The sequence below is a fragment of the Lonchura striata genome, chromosome 5 (assembly GCF_046129695.1).
Source record: "Lonchura striata isolate bLonStr1 chromosome 5, bLonStr1.mat, whole genome shotgun sequence".
Lineage (NCBI taxonomy): Eukaryota > Metazoa > Chordata > Aves > Passeriformes > Estrildidae > Lonchura > Lonchura striata.
In genome coordinates this window covers 2,652,330-2,671,576 of record NC_134607.1, presented here as the reverse complement: position 1 = coordinate 2,671,576, position 19,247 = coordinate 2,652,330, and the positions used below count along the sequence as shown (strand labels likewise).

Here is a 19,247-nt window from a genome sequence, read left to right as displayed (position 1 = left end):
AAAAGTTTCCAAGAGTAGCTTAGAGGGGAAAAATTAGCAGGATTAGCTCCATGGATCATGAGTCAAAATCCTGTTTTTAGAAGTCTTGGTGTGACAGCAAGTACATTCTACTATGGTTCCCAAATGCTTTGGTGATTTTGAAGACTCAGATTTCTGAGGGTCTTAAGTGTTCATGAAAATGCTGACGTAAATATGTCAGAAGGAAGGAAGGGAAGGTCAGGGGAGGAAGAAAACAGTGGACAAACTGTTCCTGGCTTTGACTCTGTGAAGTGTTTCCACGTTTGTGTCTTCCTGCTCGTGGTTTTGGTTTCAGGTACCCTTAGCAGACCTTTTTCCCTCCACGGTATCCAAACAGGACACTTTGCTGGAAGAGCTTCTTTAGGCCAAACTCTGCAGGAAGCTCTGTGCCAGATCAGGGTGAAACACCAGTGAAGTTAATTTGAAAAATTTATCAGATAAATTAAATGAGAAACTGAAAACATTTGTTTATTTAATATATAAAACATTCATCTTTATCAACTGTAATATTTCCTACCCTTTGATATTGTTCCACACTACCACTCTCCAGAGGATCTCATCTTACTAAGGTACAGAACAAGAGTTTGATTATATGAAGGCAGTGGGCCAAAAAGCTAGAGGTCTTATGCAAATTGAAATCTGCATTCATTTGCATAATGATTCTGATATAGAGATATAGATAGAGCTATATATGTATGCATTTATGCAGCCATTATCTCTCTGTTGAAAGATCCTTCTCCTTTCCCAGCCTTCCCCTGAGCTGGCTCTTGCCCTGGTCCTGGTTGTCCTTGATTGAGGACTGGCCACTCTGAAGTCCAGGGGCTTCTCTCCCTGCAAACATAGATTTGTCACTGGTCTAAATTCTGTAGCAGCAATTCTTGCTTTTGTGCTGGTTGTCATCTGAGCTGTTTATTTGTGCTGGTAAGGAGCAGCTAAGAGCTGTGGAAACTGAGCTGTTTCTGGGTCCTTCCAGCAGCAGTTGTCATTGGCAAACAGAATCACAGGACGGTTCTTTGTGATGAGCATTTCAGAGAATGGCTTAAGGACATGTATTCACTCTCTGCTAATTCTTTATCCCCTTTTTGAGGATGAGGGTTGGAGCAGCCATGTGGAATAACCATCTGAGCTCAGCTCAGGTGAGAATCTTTTAGCATTCTTTTGTGTGCTTGGGTTGTAAAGACTTGCTGGAATCGTCCTGCATCAGTGGGGTTTTGAGACTCAGCTCTCCTGTAAGCACTGGATAATGTACTTTAGGAATCAACACACTGTCAGGTGGGGAGACCAAGCTGAAACTTTTGTCATAGAAGGAGGCTAGGAAATGGATTTGACTTTCCATACACCAGTTAAAAGGAATGAAGACTTGCTCCTGCTACCTTGAGGATTCCATCCTCAGAGAGGCAATCTGGTCCTGAATGATCAGTGGTACCTGGTTTTGTGTAAAAGTTTATGAAAGAAGACCTGTCTGTTCTTGTAAAAGAAGAGAAAAATTCTTTTTTATTAAGAATAGAGTAATAAACCAAGTAAGCTTTGTGTTTGTGCTCAATCAATTTAAAAGTTTTTAATGTGGGTTTAGTTGGGGTTAGAGTAGGTGTTTGAGTGAAGGGATTTTATGCTGTCAGTGACTTTTTTCAAATCTCTAGAGTTAAGCCCTGGAGTGCAGGTATAAAATGTCACATGGAGTTGGCACCAATTAAAGCTCCTGAGAATCTACCCTGTTTTTTTCAAAAGAGCCAACAGCCATGTTTGACATGTAGAGAGCCAGCAAAACTGGAGCTAAAGAAAGCTTTATTGAAAACCTGACTGCTTATTTTGGTGCTTATGTGGAACTTAATCTCTAGAAAATCTGGTCCAAAATTCAGTCTCATCCATGCCGTACTACCAATGTTTCCACTTTCAGGTGGACAACTTGACCCACACTGAATGAGAATTGCACGATGAAAGAAAGAAATAGGCCCTTGGGCAGGTATTTAATTTGTGAGCTTTGAAAAAATTCAGAGACATTGAGGAATTACTATGCCAGATCTACTGAAGCTTGAGCTTTTTGGAGTCAATGGAGTTCTCTTGCATAACTTCAGAAGACTATTTTATGCTGTTCTCTGAACTGGGTTATTAATAAACTGATAGGTTGATCATAAAGTGACTTTACTGGAAAGAAAGTTTACCAAGTGAAGAATTCAGTAAATTTTTTCCAGGCACCCATATCAAATAGATTGCTTGGTGTGATGAATAGTAAGCAATACTGCCTTTTAAGACTGCAGTAATACAAAATGCTCCAAAAGCCTAACCCTAGCAGAACTGAGACCTGAGAACATGTAAATCATGCACCATCAGGCCAAGATCCATTACAGTATAGTGTAGTCCTAGATCCCAGCTGTTTCCTTTCTTCAAGTCCTTCACAAATGTGTACTAAAATAAGTTTGAGGCAAGTAATTGAACAGTTTGAAGAAATTCCTCATAGAAACTAATTTTAAAGAGTTTTGATTGTAATAATTTTATTCTAGCATATGGATTTGGGGCTTGATAGTAAGTTGATCTCTTTATGGAAATGGTAAATCATTAGCATTTTCTATCAAGAGCAGAAAAAAATTGTTTACAAATCATTGCATTCATTTCAGATTATTCATCAGAGTTGAAAGGCAACTGTTTGAGTTACTTTGTTATACCATAAACAGAGCTCTGGGAAGACCACATACTTTGTAGCATAATTGGGGGTTTGTGCATGTACCAGCTGAGACTTTCCTTCAATAAGTGCTCAGCTAGTTTTCCAAAAAGGAAAATCTAGATTCCAGGCTGCTGTTCTGAAGGAGCAAGTTTGAGATGGCATTGATAGGCCTGCTGACTGACAGAGGACGGGTCTAACCAAGATGTCTCATTTATTTTCTTTCTTGTGCAGCGGTAGGCAAGGAAAGTCTTCACTTCCCCTTTCCCTACATGCTCCCAAAATCTCTGATGGGGTCGTGAAAATATTCACATCTGGAAAAGAGTAAGAACTGAGGGCAGGGAGGATTTTGATACAGAAAATTGGAGTCAATAGCACTTAACATTTCCTGGTTAATTAGAAAAAGAGGACTGTATACACACTTACATTGTAGTTCAAGACAGAATGAGACTGCCTGGTTTCCCTGGGTGCTGCTGTAAATTACCCCAGAGCTTTTTTCTCTATGAGAAAGAGCTACAACTGCTGTCACACGAAGGCAGCAAAAACAGCAATAGCTGAGTGAGCCCTGCTTACCTTAGTGTGTTGTGGCCAGTCCTGGTGGAATTAATTTCAGCAGGAGCTGTGCCAGTTTTTCTGAGGTTTGGAGTGTTGTGAATCACTTAGCTTTGTTGTGTTTCTTTTGCCCCTTCCAAAAATAAAATAAAAACAAAACACACACCAACTCCATTGCTGGCATGTTGGCACACACTGTGAAGTAACTTAACTGGCTGAAGAGTCTTGAAATAAAGGGAAAGCATGGAATTTTCAGGTGGCAAGAAAAAAGCAAAAAATGGATATGACACTTTCATGAGCAAAACAGGCCAATTGCAGAGTTGATTGTGGGTCAGATACCTAATAGTGGCAGTGTTGATACATAGATGTCTGTCAAACACTACAGCATAAAAACAGTTATGCCAAAGAGAAGTGATAGGGAATAGGCCCTCACAACAGCCAGTAGCTAATGCTGCCTTTGTGATTTTATATATTTGCCTATTAAAATGACAATACAGACATGGAACATTTAGATTTAAGAAGCCTTCTTTTCACTAAACAACGTTAAACAAACTGACAAAGTAGGGGGTTATGACTCCAGTAATTGAAACATGCTGTTCTGTTCAGGACCAGAACTCTCTAAAGACTCTTTTCACCCAGTAATGCCCTTTGTGTTTGCCTGCTATCCCTGCTAGAAATTACTGTAGACCTGAAGTATGTCTTTCCAAGTGGAGTGGGAATGACAGAGTGCAACAGCACACTTGGCAGATGGGGTCACAGCCTTTTTATGTTGTTCATGTTCATTGTGCATTGGAAATCAATTTGCAGCTCAGAATACATTAAGACATAGGGGGATTCCTCTCTCCACTGTTTGGGGTTTTGTTTCTTTTTTTTTTTTTTTTTTTTTCACGTTAACTTCAAGCCTAGGATACAGGAAAAATAATTAGAGGGATTAATTTGGATTAACTGATTTGGGTGATCTTCATTAGCTTAATCTACAGCATGCCTTTTTTTGTGTTCCTCACTCTTCTAGATTTATGTTCTGAATCTGTGCATTACCCTGAATTTCTTTTTTCTTCTGTCTTCTAGATGTTGATGAGTGTCTGGATAACAATGGAGGGTGCCAGCAGATTTGTGTAAATACTATGGGCAGCTACGAATGTCAGTGCAAAGAGGGCTTTTTTCTGAGTGATAACCAGCACACCTGCATTCATCGCTCCATTGGTAAGTTTTCAGTGTGTAAAATGTGCTCTTCAGAAAAACCATGTTCAATCAGAAAAGCTGAAACAGTTTGGGGTTTGTTGGATTTTTTTGGTTTTTAATCTCCACTGTTCCCGAAATCATTTTACTGGTTGGTTGGATTTGATTGATTCCTCTGCTAGTCAAACTTGTAGCAGAGCCATAAATAAGACAAAGAGACAGGCTTTGGTTTGACACACAAATTATACTTGGTTCACACAGCAGACTCTTTGTGTAGGCAGAGACAGATTTTCAAATAGTAACTTTCTGGTTCTGAGTTTCCAGAACTTAAAAATCTGTTTATTGAATAATGATGCACCTGTGTTTCACCTTAGAAAGCGTGGTATCTTAAATCCAAGTGAGCAGCTTGTTACTTCTGTAAGTTACACAGCTTGTGGGGGTTTTTGCCAGTCGTGTAGCACATTATTTCACTGAAGACTGATCATGGCTTATACTGTATCGACACAGGATTTTTCTTTGGTTCAGTACCCTGTCCTCAGGTGGATTAAAAACCAGTTTCTCTGTTGCCTATGAACAAGCAATAGAAACAAGGAATCCCTGCAGGACTGTGATCCTTGTCTGCTCCTGTTTTGGACTAGAATAAGCAGCTTTCCCTTTTCTATAGAATGTCAGACATGGAAGACAAGTTTGAGTGGAAAGGGAGAAAAGAAAACAACATAGCCATAAATCTTTGCAATTAAGTGGACTCTCTCAGTGTTCATTCAGGCTTCTGTGACCCTGGCAGCAGTGGGAATATACGCTAGCAAACTCATTTACCAATGAGCAATACAGAATGACAAAGTGGCAAGATGAGACTGGTGATCAACAGTGCTGTAAATTTCAACAGGCCACACAAATGCTTCTGAGATATTCTAAGTGATTAATACTAACCCGAAAATCATACTTAAACACAGAGTTTAGTCATTCTGTTGATAGGAAAGCAAAACATTGTCGTTTTGCTGCAACGCAGCATCTCAGAAGTGTAGATGTGTTTCTGGCACCGTGTGTCTGCTTAAAGAGAATTGTAATGACAAGTAGTGATTTTGACTTTGAGAATCATGAAACTATGGAATATATAGAACTGTGGAATATATATAACTATGGACAGGTCTGCTTTTTAGCATGATTATTAAGTTTTAATTATTTTGATTATGACAAGAATATGCAGTTAGGCTACATGAACCCAGTGCATGTTTGAGGTTATTATCTAATAGGTTTTTAGTCATTCTTTAAACCTAAATTGTCCAGATTTATGTCCACTATAAAGTAACACTGACATAAAGATATCCAACAGAGCAAGGAATAGTAGCTGGAGGCTTAATGAAAAGCACTTGCAGAGTACTGTGCTACAATCATTATTTCAATTTGCACATTATAAAAATTCCCAGCTGTAATAAAAAAAGAATCTAGTTATCTGAGATGGAAACTAATGAAATAAATGAAAAATGAGACTCTAAAGGCAATAGTTTATTCTAAGGACTAGTTTCATTGGGGAAAAGGGTGTGTTTTTATGGCAATGAGGATTCCTAGTTTGTCAGAAAGACTAGGGGAGTGGATTTGAACACTGATTGCTGTGGGCATATGATAAATAGGCATGGAAAATTCATTTGTGTTAACTTGTTTACAAAGAAAATGTCATATAAGACATGGATGTTTAATTTGAAGCAATATCTTAAAATTGTTGTAGATCTGAAAAAAACCAAGCAAACTACCAAATAGACGAGTGGGAATTGCAGTGTGTTTTATGAACAAATGGTTTGCAGCTTTTCAAAAGTAAAGTGTCAATTTACAATAACAGCAAACACTGCACTGCAGTGTCATGATCTCCTAACAGAAATACATCAGGTGGGTATGCTGGAGGAAGGAACTGAGATGAAATGATCTCTTTCACTTTTCAGAGGTGTCTGAACTGCAAACAGTAAACATGCATGGTGAGAAAGCAAATGGCTTTTTTAATATCTGTGTTTACTCGCTTTCGTGGCTTTCACTTGAAAACGCTGCTACAGAAACTGTTGGAACATAAAAATACACATCAACATATTTATCCAGAATGGTGCCAGGGCTATATTGTGGCTGTACCTCTGTTGATAAACAGGGTTTGAGTGGACAAAGGCACCCCACGCAGCCAGCACTCCAATCCAAAGACAAAGGCACTGACTTGCCAAAGCCCTTCAGCGAGTTTGCTGACTTTGTGCATAATAAGATCCATTCATTGTAGAGTGGATGCATTTCTATCTCGGTGAAATGCATGTGCAGTCACAAAATGTTGGTGTCCTCAACATTTCCTAGAGTCTCTCCAAGGACTCAGCTAGTCTCAAGCCACCAGCCACAAGGCTCTTCTTGCAGTTTGCTGCCACCTTCCCCCTCCTGCTTTCAAATGCCTTGGGAAAAAAGGGAGAAGCTTTGCAAGGTGTTTAGGACATGATTGGAGTTGGGAAGAGTTAGAAGGGAGAGAGCAGCACCAAGCCTAAGGATGTCCTGTCTGCAGGCCCAGCTCACCCATCTCAGACAGCAGCAGAGCTGGTGCTGATCACATGCTGGGAGCTCATTCAAGTCATGGCATGGTTTCAGAGCTTAAAAATGGCCTTGGGTATTGAGAGTTGAGCAGAGGAAGGAATACATCCCTTTTTGCACTTAGCAGGCAAAGGAATGGCATCTTCCAATAAGAGATATCCTCCTTAAAATTGCAGGCTGCTCTGTGAATTTTCTAAGTTTCCACAGATGTGCTTGCCCTGGTGTTTTTGGGGTGTTTTGTGTCACTGTGCTCCTACCCACAAGTTGTGTTCAAAAGCCATATTGCAGTTCATGATGTGGTCTTATGTTCTTGTTTTTTAAATGACATGTTGGCTTGCCATCCAGAAGTGTTATTAGCTCTTGTAGACAAAAAGGATTAATGATCTACAGAGAAATAATAATTTTATACTAGTGGGAGGCCAGGCTGACATTAAAGTCAGAGCAAACCATGGTGTATCAGCACTTGCATTGTTTCACTGTCTTCATTACAGGCCTACTTATTTCTTATGTTTAGTCCCAGTATCTTTTGGGAGGATGCTGTGCCCAGTACAACTTAATTTGGTTTTGCATAAAACTTAATTTCACTTTGCTGAGTCAGATTTCAGTGCTGGTTTCCTCACAATAATGATGGCAAGAACAGGGAGAGAAAATGGTAGGAAGAATAGATTGTAGAAGTTATAGAGAACTTAATAGTTTTTTATCTTTGTATATCTTAATTGCATGAGTGGGTATGAACACTGGGAATCATACCAGAGACAAGGTTGTGTGTGTTTCCACAAGACTTAGAGAGAAACCTGAATAAAACAGCTGTTACTGTATCATCTCCAGCTCCAGAGGGAGCATGTGTTTAATAAATGTGGAGATCACTATCATACCCTACTGCTGTGACTGAGGTTAGTGGGTTACAGCATGTTTTCACTGAATTTGATGATAAACCAAAAGCCTTAATTCAACAAAGCCTTGGGGCAGATCATTAAAGTCCTGATTTAGGAAAGCTGGTGAAAAAAATCTAAATTTGGCTTAAAAAGTATTAAAATAGACTTGTGCCTGTAGATAGACAGACAAAATAGACAGAGAGAGATTGCCTGTATGCCCACTGAAGCTCAGAGTGAGCACAGTGAAGGGTTGGGTGCATCCCATTTGCATTACAACTCACATAAGGTGTTGTGGGCAGGAGCCCTGGCTTCAAACTGCCTCACATACCGAATTCCCAGCTCAGTCCCACCCCCAGACCAAGCCTCCTAAAGCACAAAGGGTTTCTGCCTACAAGCAGCATACTTCAGGAGCTCTGTGGCTGGGAATACTTCAGCCCCTTTAGATTCCATCTCCTGGATGTCTGCATCTAGCATAGTTATATTAATAACTGTGTCTTCTGTCTGCTCATCACTCACTGCCCATGTTTTTATACAGCAAGTACCAAGTAGGCTGAAAAGGCAGGTGAATTACAGGTGACAGGAGACGAGAAGAGGTGAAGTACCAGGTTATAGAAGGCTGAAGTCATGGTGGTCTCACCAAGTGGTGAAAAAGCTTTTTACACTGTTGTCACTGTCACTTTGAAGCCTGTTAAAACAGCGTTTAGCAAGGAAATGCTTTTTCACCTCCCCTTATCCCATTAGCCTTAGCAGAGTTAGAGAATTTGACATAAAGTCAAGCTACCACAACTTAGCAAGATTCTCAAAACCAGCTTGTCTCTTTCTGTTCTAAAAGTGTGTAGGTTTAGACGCATAGGAAAAGGAAATGTGCTAAGCCACGCTGTCTTGCACTTGCTAAGCAGGCCTGTGGAATGGCTTATCATGCTTTTGCTGATACACAAAAACTTGTTAAACTTGATTAGGTGTTAAACCCTTGTTAATTTTGCAGTAGTAGCATAGGAGTCCATTGGTAGCTGACATCAAACTACTGAGTTTCTTCTTCTGAGGATTACAAAGCCATCTTTGTTCAATTTTTTTCCTTCCTATTTTCCATGATTTATTTTTATTCATGTGTTTTCTTAGTTCAGTGCAATTTTATAGTGGTACAGTAATGTGTTAGGACTCCCTGGGAGGAAGTGCTGTGCCCAGTCACTGAAGGAGGTGTTACATTTGGGATTCTGGGATTCTTCATTCCCATCTCTGGTGCTGATCCCTTGTGGGACTCTGGGCAAGAAGGTTATTGTGACTCAGAATTTCTGCAAAGCACTTTTGAGGACAGAGGTGTTTTTTCTATAGAAAGCACAAAAATCTCTTCATATTTAAATTCATGTGGAAGGGTAGCTTTAAATAATTAAGTGTTGCCAGCACTGTTCCAGACTTTATGAAGTACAAGTTTCTCATCCCAACTATGAAAGCTCTTTCATGATGATGTAACCAGTTAAACCTCAACATGCTTCACCATGGCTACCCTGAGTGCAGGCATTCTATGCACTGAACAGTCCTATATGTCTTTTTTCAGTTGGAATCCTCATATGATTGTAAAGGAATATATGTAAAGAAAATTTTATAAAGGAAATCAGTTCATAGGTAAAATAAAAAGAACACATTTCAGGCAGCAGCAGTTTTATCTGGACAAACTTAGTGTGATCTTGGAAACCTTTTCCTAAAACTGCACATATCATGACCTAAGTGTAATAGAAACTTGTCTCTTTACATGTTCCCATGAGGCATTTAGAATAAAACATTCAATTTATTATCTTTCACAGAATATAGAAGATATAGATAGATGTAGATATAGATAGATATAGATATAGATGATATAGATAGATATAGATATAGAAAAGCTATTCTAAATCTCAGTGTGCCCTGTTAGAAATGTGTAACTTTTTGAAACTGTGTATAACCCACAAAAATTGCTGTACTTTCATTTCCAGGATTCTTAATTGCTCCAGCAGCCAGGGTGAAGGACACCTTGCATTTTCTTTCTCTATTCCTATGGAATAGAAAGAGGTTTTAGTTTTTCTAGAAGGAAGATGCAACAGGTGAAAATACCTGGTATGAGTAAAAAGTAATTTCTGTTAGACCTGATCTCCCTCCTTTTGTATACAAATGACTTTTTGTGATACGAACTAGCAAAATGAAACTGCTGCAAAACCAGTTTAAGTGTAACCTGACTTAAGTTCAGCTGTGAGGGAAAGCAGTAATCATCATAGAATCACAAAATCAGTTTTAAGTGAAAGTTTAGGGATAGATGGGATAGCAAATAGTCTCACAGGTTGGAAAGGACCTCCAGCATTCTGTGGAAAAGGAGGTGAAAATAGTGCCCTGTCTGGTCACATCTTGAGAACCACCATCAGGAGTGATGATGACTCCAGTATGTTCCTGGGAGGTTGTTTCACTGAATGGTCATTCTCATTGTAAAAATTGTATTTCTTAGGTCATAAGATAGATAAAACTTTGGTCAGTGCGACTTGTAACCATTGCTCTTTATCTTTTCTCCTTGTGGTTCCTTGCAAAAAGAGAGCCTCCGTCCTCTTTGTAGCTGCCCACTAAGCACTATTCAAATAAAACTAAGTCTGTTCAAATAAAACTGCAAAAGCAGAGTTTTAAGTATCAAAATTCTCAGTACTATTTTGTTGATTCCCCCACCCCCCCACCCCCCCCCACCCCCCCCCCCCCCGCCTTAGCTTTTCACTTTAAGACCTTCAGTAAATGTCAGCTTAAATGCTTAGGATGTCATAGCACTGGAGACAAAGGCATGCTATTTTTGGCTTACAAAATTTTTTAATGCATCTGAAACCTGAGGCTACAATCTTCCATTTATGTGTAAGAAAATTGAGGTGTAAATATTATAGTATTGTCAAAGACTGTCTGGACTGCAGGAGAGATCCATCCATGAGAGCAGCTGCAGTTCTATTGCTCAGAGCAGTTCAGACAGAAACCAGGATGTGAGAAAATGTTATATGACATGAAATCAAGATAGATTTTCAGTATATCCCAAGTTGCAGAGTTAAATGCAAGCCAAGTAAAGTTGATTGCAGTCCTCTGTTGAGTTCCTAGGGACCAGTTCAGATTCGTATCTTACTTTCACTCAGCAAAATGGGACCAAGTGTCTGCACATTCTACTTTGTTTTTTTAGCTCACTTGCATTCCAAAAGAAAAATCTTGTGTTTCAAAGTTTTCTGGGACTTTGAATTCAGAAAGAAAACCAACTTTTGTTGAGTAGTCAATACCTATTGTTGTTTTGCTTCAGCTGATATTAAATTCACTAGAAAAGCAAAAGTTATGAGGATACAATAGTGGTGAGTTAATTGAAACTCAAAGGAAAAGTCTCCCACCACTCAGGAACAAGAGCAGGTGTCCATCCAGATTTTGCCAAAATCTGGGATTGAATTCCAAGAGTGTTGTGCAGAAGCTGTCCTTCAACAGGTACCAGTTTTCAGCATACTGATTAGAACAGGCATACATATTTTAAAAAGCAAACAGAAAACAAAACAGTGCTTAAAAATCCTAGCCTGGATGAGCTAGGAAGCATCAGCTGGTAGGTAATCCAGAAGTCATATGGATGTAGTGCTTGAACAGTAAATGCACAGTTGAATATGACTAAGGGATAAACTAGGACATGCAGATAATTTCTCAACAAGCAAGAATCCAAAATGGTTTCATGGTACAGTCGTTGTTTCTGCATGGCTCCACTGCCAGCACCTTTTGGTGCGGAAAGGATGAAAACTGAAGGGGGAAAGTTAAGCTGGAGGTGCTCTTGGAAAGAGCAGCAGTTTGAAACAGCCTGCAGCAGCATGACAGGCAGCCAGCTCGCCAGGGGCAGCCCAGGGTTTGGGAGTCGGATCAGAAATCTCTCCACAGCTGGGTGACAGAGAGTGCAGCGAGCAGGCTGGAGCTCAGCAGCTCAGTGACTGGCAGTGCTGACAGCATGGGAGAACTGCACGCACGGATGGGAAAACACACTGGAAAAGCAGGACTTTTAGAAAAAAATTAAGAGGAGAAAACAGGCAAAAGAGGCTTTCACACTCAATCATTCAATAGCATTGGAAGTGAACCAATGTTTTGCTCATACTGTCTACTTTGGATATAGCAAGATTATACTAAATAAAAGAACTGACATGTTTTTTAAAGGCCTCTAGCATCCAGTTGACTGAAACATCAGGTGAGAAAGATCTGGGAAGAATATTAAGCCAGGGCATACTGGAAAAAAGCTTGCATTCACACAGAGCACAGCAAAAGGACTCTGTTTCAAGTATTCCATATGTTGTATTTGTCACGTGTCTTTCTCTGAATGTAGGACCTGCTCTGAATACTGTGTAAAGATGCTCAGCAACTTTCATACCTGCTCTAGTCACTATGTGGCTTATTTTTTCACTGTGCAGAGAAATCAGTCACAGACCATGTTGCAGGCACTGTTCCTCTTTTCTGCTATCCATGACAAATCTCAGATGTGATCAGCAGGAGCTCTGGAGACTGATACTGCTATGTGTTTCTGGTTATAAACCAGGAGAAATACAAGATATGAATGGCAAATACCTGTCCATAAAAACTGTTAGCCTCCTGTATGTGGTATGCATTATATCCGTTCTGTTAATTATTCTGTTCCATGTAGTTATGTTTGAGGTTGCTCTGAGCTATTCTGAATTAATTTAGGAGTTAATGGAAAAGGAAGGGAGATGCATATATTTAATAATATTTCAGGCCTAAGTATCCTTGCATGCTTTGTTAAATTTTTTACCTTAGAAATCACTGTGAATGCTTTCATAGCAGGAACTTTGTAGGAGCACCATGAGATATTTTTAAGAGGGGACAAAAAGAAGAAGGGAGTGAGACAAAGGTATGTCAGGCAAACAGAAAATAAGAGAAGGAGGAAGAGAAACAGCCAGCCAAGTGGGAATGAAGTGGAGGAGAATAGATAGAAAATAAAGAGTGAAAAATAACCTAAGGTGAAAATCCATACTTCTTTTCTCTTCTTAATTCCCTGTCCCACCAGTAACATTTCTTTCCAGTATCTGCTCCCTTAGAGTTTTCATTTAGGTAACTTCTCTCTTGTATAAGCCACAGTATTGTCACAGGACAGTCATGGTAGGAATCTTATTTTTTTTTTCTCAGTGGAATGGATTGTGTGCTGAAATTGCAAAGTCAACCTGCAATCATGAGCGAGTGATCAGGATGATTTCCCTGCTTTGCTGCTCCCAGGATTCCAGAAATGCAGAAACAGAGGTGTTAAGTGTAACAGGGGGAGGAGAGCAGCTGAACTATGTTCATTATTGATAAAAGCATTGAGCTTGTGCAGCAGATGGATTAACCTAGGTTTTGTGCACGATGCATAGTATGACTAATCATTTTCCAAAGGCTGTGCCTGATCTATCAGGGCTGAGAAGCTGCAAGTAATCTTTCTTCTCTTGTTCCATCATAAAGCATTCACCTTGGAGTAAAAGCAAGAGCACTTTTGGCCCCCTCTGATATGGAGTAGCTTTAAAGGTTCTGTGTGTTTATAGCTCACTAAATCACTTCACATGCCATGTGAGCCCATGTTATCCACTTTGGTGCTGCAAGCATTGTGTTACACTGGGGATTCACCAGAGCTGGCAGATTTTCTGCCTGCACTCTGCATGGGCAGAGGATGGTAAAATAGCTGCTATCTTCAATCCATATCAAACTGCAAAGTGCTAGAAAAGCCAAAGCTAAGAGCCTTCTTGCTAAAACATTAATTTTTAACAGAAATCCACATGATCAGTGTTGGCATTTCAGTATTTAGTGTAATGAGAATTGGTTATTTAAACTGACATTTCTTTGTAAGGCTACAAATGCCAAGATGGGGAAGCCGGAATGTGAATGTTCTTACACTGTGTATTTCTTTTCTCCTTCTGCTTCTTCAGAAGTGAACTCCTAGTTACTTGCTTTTCTAATCACTAATTGGTTAGAGCATGTCACAGGAGTTTACAGAAACTATCTCCACTCAAAAAGAGGAACTCTAACACTATGTGCTGTAACTTACGGATGTGAGGGACAGAAAAGTTAAATAATTTGCCTAGAGTTACACAGGAAGGCTGTAGAAATCACAAGAACTTTCCAGAAAGGGATCCTGTGAAGGGATCATCTGTTAGTGCATGCAGTTTAACTGATACTGTGTTGATTTCACCAAATCTGTTTTGTTTAGCCAAGTGTCTGTTTTTATGTATGCTCCTATTATGAACAGAATGCAGATACCCTAAACCCCATTCTGCTGGTCTGTTATTTAATGCCCTCCTTTCATCCCTGCTGCACTTCAACATCAGTGATTGATGAATTATGTGTACGTGTTTGAAGTGTAGTGCAGGGAGCCCGGTGGATGACAGTGGATATCACAAATCCTGTTCTCTCTCGCCTTTGCTTCCCATATTTTTGTTCTCTATTGGCTCAGTGTTGTACATTGAATAATTTCTGATGATGCCAGGCAGCTTGACTTTTCACTGAAATTCAGGATGCCTGCTGACTTTCTGCACTGTGCCTTTGTAGAGGGAAGGCAGCAAAATTGGCATTAGAAATGGAGAGGTTCTGAGAAGTGAGGAGGAATACAACCACCTGAACGAGTCAACAGAATGTTGTCAGCATTATGTTTGAAAGAAGTGTATTCTCCCACTAAGCCAATGTTTGTTCTCTGAAGTAGTTGATTTTTCAATAATAATAAAAAATAATTATTATTATTAATAATAATAATAATAACAACAACAACAATAATAATAATAATAATAAATTAACACCCAAACTCCAAACCTCTTAAGCACTTAGGTGTGGACATATTGCCCTTGGCACTGTGTGGAAGTGGTGTTCAGGCAGCCTTGTCTGCCCCTGCAGGTGGCTGTTTTATGGCACTGAGAGTCCATGAAACCTCTCCCTGGGCAGAGAGGCTGCTGCAAGGAGCAGCTCAAACATGAAGCCTGATTTGCTGGCAGGAGGGTGTTCCTGGTAGTGTGTCTTAAATCGAGTTTCCTTTCACAGGTGAAATCTTTCAGTATTGGGGGAGCTTTGCAGGAAGGTACCAAAAGGTACTTCTGGAGGTGAGACTGGCCTGCCTGGGCAGCAGCTGTTTGCCTGCTCTTCTCCAGAACTGGGAGAAGAGAACTGCTCCTCACCTTTCCAGGGAAAATGCTTTCTGAGCTTCCTCTAAGCTTCCCAGGAAAAGCTATAATTTGGCCTAACTGCTTACTTAATGGTTATTTAATTGTTCTGCTCTAATTTGGGTCTGAAAAACATATAAAAATACAAACAAGCCTCTAATGAGCTGTTTTAAAGCAGGATTTGTAGTTACCTAGGCTAATCTGTGTCTCATACCTGAATCCAGAGTAATACATTTACCTGGGGATTTATGTTGAAAATGCTCCATGTGTAGATCTAAACAGGACTTTTGAGCATTTGGCATTAGTTCAAAATACCATGTGCTGTTCAATCTTCCTAGAATTCCCAGAAGGAGATAGGGAGCTGTCATTGCTGTGCTGTCTCTCAGAGAAGCTGACCACTTATTGGCCCCATGAACACTGAATTAATCTGGAGGATTGCCTATCAGGAGCTTGCCAAAATGCTCCATAAAACAGTCTCACAGCAAAGTAAAATGCCAGAAAAACAATAAAATCAAACAACACTAGTTGTAATAGTCAGCAATTAGAGCCTTTAAAAGGAACTAAAGGATCCTCCCTGGTGGGAGCAGAAGAGCTCTTGTGGTTTTCATGTTGTTTCTGTTGGTTTTATGCAAAAGGGTTATTAGGTGACTAAAGGAATTTTCCTGTTGTCCAGACTGTGGATTTGTTGTTTAACCCAGCTCTAGTGTATATGTAGTAGCACTTCTCAATGTCAATCAAATTCACTTCTTCCTATTAGCTATCAAGTGCCTAAACCCAAAATGTAAATAAATTTACCTCCATCTTATTTACATGTCATTTGGTTAAATATTTTTGGGGTTGTTTTGTTTCTTCATTTCCTCCAAAACACCTGCAAAGGCCTCATTTTCTCTTAGTGTTTTTAATGACTCATTTCATGGAGGCACTTCTATGCTGAGCCATACGAAGCTGAGCTGTCTCAAAAACAACTTTGTGATCACAAGTGTGGCTGTGTTGAAGGACACCTCATTTTTCCTTTTTCGTATTTATTCTCTCTTTGGACTCCCATGAGTCCTGTTTACAGACAGAACCAGGATTTCCTTGCTTTCCAGTATGGCAGGATTTCAGGAAAAGCACTGCCATTTTTTTCTGCTTACCTTGGCCACTAAGAAATACCACCCAAATTAAAATCCATGTTCAGTGTTAAGCTGATGCTTTTCATCAAAGTATAGAAATTAAATACAGATGCTTATCAAGAAGAATTCTATTTTTGTGTGTTCACACAAGCACAGCAATATTACCTGCACTCTGTTTAGTCTTCTGCTGGCCTCTGGCAAGCAGCTTGTAGATTCCTAAGGATTTTCTTCATCTTTCTTTACTTAGATCATTAAAGCCAGGGATTGCTACAAACCAGATATGCTGCTAGCAGATCTCATGCTTATTTCCATGTGCAGCTCTGCCAGTGCATCTTCATCCTCACTTAGTCTATCTTTTCACCTCCTTGCTCTTTATAAGAAATGGAACACCAATTAGTGTATACATGGTGACTAGGATGAAATAATGCAGCATTTCTAGCCTATGAAATCTGTAGAGGCCAAAGACTGCTCCGGTTACTGCTGTAGTGTTCTCTCTGAAGTGGAGATGAGATCCAAGCCTGATCAAACCGGTTCTGAAGCCCACAGAGTCCCAGCAGTTTCAGTAAGTTTTGAACTGGCATCACGAGACTGTGAACATCTGCCAACAGCAGAGATTGAATCAGAAGGTGAAGCAAATCATCATTATTTCTTTGGGTTGCACCATGGCTCAGGTAAAGAAAGTCAGGAGTAACTGTGCTACAATTCACTTCCTGCAGAAAAAAAATAGCAAATTATTTCACCAAACTATAGAAGTGACTCTAGATTCTATGCAGAGCTGTGAGAAAGAGAGTAAAAATCTAGAAACCAGGAAGTATTAAGTAGATTAAAGGCAGTCCTGAAGAATATACTTGCAGAGCAATTACACAGCCTACTATTCCCCAATGCTGCTAATGAATGTTATGGCAATAAGAGCAGAGCTATAAACAGGTGATGCTCTTCACTTTGGCACAGAAGAGAGCCTGCTAGTGTTAGGGTAAAGAAACTATACTGCAATGCTAAATAAGCCTCAATGCACAAAAAAAGAGCAATGATATGACAGCAGCAGTGTGGTTTGTGTACACAGTGGATGTTTCTCACCCCAAATGTGCCAGCAGAGCATACAGAGTTCTGAGAGAAGCAGGTTCTTCCACTTTCACACCACTATTGCCCTGTAAACATTTCATTCATCTCTGAAGTACAACTTGCAGATTAGACTTCCACTCATTGTGTTCTTGATAGCATTTGGTCTTAAATGGCTAATAACATAGGACTGCTATTTCAGGTGCCTCCACATGAAAGCTGATGCTGAGTGCCCCAGAAAAAAAAAATTAACCATTTGTGACAGGAATGGGATCAAATTTGCTGCTTTGAGGAAGATGTATTTGCCTACAAATGCCCACTGTGTGTCTGTGTTAGATGCTGGTCATAGCATTTGAACAGGGAAGCAAGAGGAATGTAAATACTAGTGACAGTAAAAGCAGAAATTATAACTATGCTTTAAAATGGTCCTTTTGGTGATGTTGTTTAGGATTTTGTTCCCTGAGGTAACCAGAGAATGTTTTTTGAGTGCCTTAGTGGCACCATCTGAGTAAATCCTGATTGCAGGTAACTTTTCTCAAATGGCAAAATATTCATCATCCCCATGCTACACCCATCCTTCCCGAGCAGCTCTCACTTCTCCCCTGACCTAGACCCTGCAATATCCCCTTCCAGATTGTGAATCACTCATCTCTCTCCCTTGTGCCCCAACCAAATGTTATCATCACACCCGCTTGAACCCTGACATTTGTTTTGTGCAAGCTACGGTCGCTGCATGGCTCAGGCTGACATTTTATTCAGATTCCTCTTCTGAACTAAACTCAGGGAAAACACAGCAACATATTTTGTTTGCACAGAATGGCAAACTGTCTAACCATATAAGCAAGCCCCATTAAAAGTTTGGAAGTTTTTTCATAGCTAAATAGCCCTTTTGTATTTCAACTAGAAAACAAGCTGGGTTGTTTTTGGTTTTTTTTTTTTTTTTTTCTTTTTGGCCTAGAAAACAGTGTTGTACCACCAATGTATGTATATTTAAAATTTGTGTATACAAATACATATGCATTTTGTAAATACATTTGGCTAAGCTATCCTTGAAAGCAGCTGCTGTGACCCCACTCCTTGCTTGCTACACCCAAGGGAGGCAGCATTGATTTTCTTCTCTGAGTTTTGCAGGCTTTAATGAAAGCAAGGGAGAGGCTTGTGCCTACATTGCAATTTACTTTAATGTATGGGCAGTCTTTCAGACCTTTGTTGTTGGGACTATTCATGTGCTTAAGTGTTTTGCTGGATTGAAGCCACAGAGCAGTTAGCAAATTAGTGCACATACCAGGGTAGAGCATTCTATTTCTTCTTCCCAGACAGTTTGCATTTCCAGTATTTGTACAGGATATAGAGTGACAAGCAGCCCGTTTATTTATTAAATTGAATGTCAAAAAATGGGATGTCTTCTCTGCAGTTAGTATTTCTGCATTGCTTTCTTAAAGATGGTGTTCCCCTTTTCTTCCCATCCAAACTCCATTCCCTACAGAAAATGTCTATGTGGTGGCTATTATTGCCATACTTTATCTTCTGTGAAAGTAGCATTGTATGCATGGTTTTTCCTTGTGGTATGTTCCAGACAGTGTTAGAAACAAAATTTAGATGCCAAATTAATTATTAGAGTGATAGCAACCACAGGTATTTATTGCAGGTTGATAGAAGCTTCCCTGAAAGCATTTGCCTAATTCTGTGCTTCCAGCTTGGAGTATGGGAGCGTAGTTGTATATCTCCTTTGGAATGAAATTCTGACAGTGGCATTTGAATTGGAAAAACACACATTTCTATACAGCTTGTTAAGCAACAGAGGTGTTCTCACTTTGTTAAATTATTTGTGAGTGTCTATATTGATATTTCTTTAGCAGCAAATTGTCCGGCTGAGACAAGAACTTCCTCTCACTCTCCCTCTGGCACTTCTTTTATGGCACTTGCTCTCAGTCACCAACTCATTTATTCCAGAGCTCTGTTGTATCCTGCTTTCCACTTCTGATTAATGTTGGGGGGCTTTCTCAGAGCAAGATCATTCCCCAGTAAAGCCAAAATCACCAGGATTCCACCTTGCAGAAAGCAGGGCTGCTGACTGCATCTTCCCTTGCATGTTGAC

General features: G+C 39.8%; 1 protein-coding gene across 1 annotated transcript in view; it reads left to right on the top strand.

Moving 5' to 3' along the window:
- Positions 1 to 19,247, top strand: part of SCUBE1 (signal peptide, CUB domain and EGF like domain containing 1) — a 193,101-nt gene that overhangs the window by 46,516 nt on the left and 127,338 nt on the right. The window contains exon 4 of the mRNA XM_021535496.3: positions 4,298 to 4,432. Coding sequence (XP_021391171.2) covers positions 4,298 to 4,432 — 135 coding nt within the window. The remainder of the gene's footprint in view (positions 1 to 4,297; positions 4,433 to 19,247) is intronic.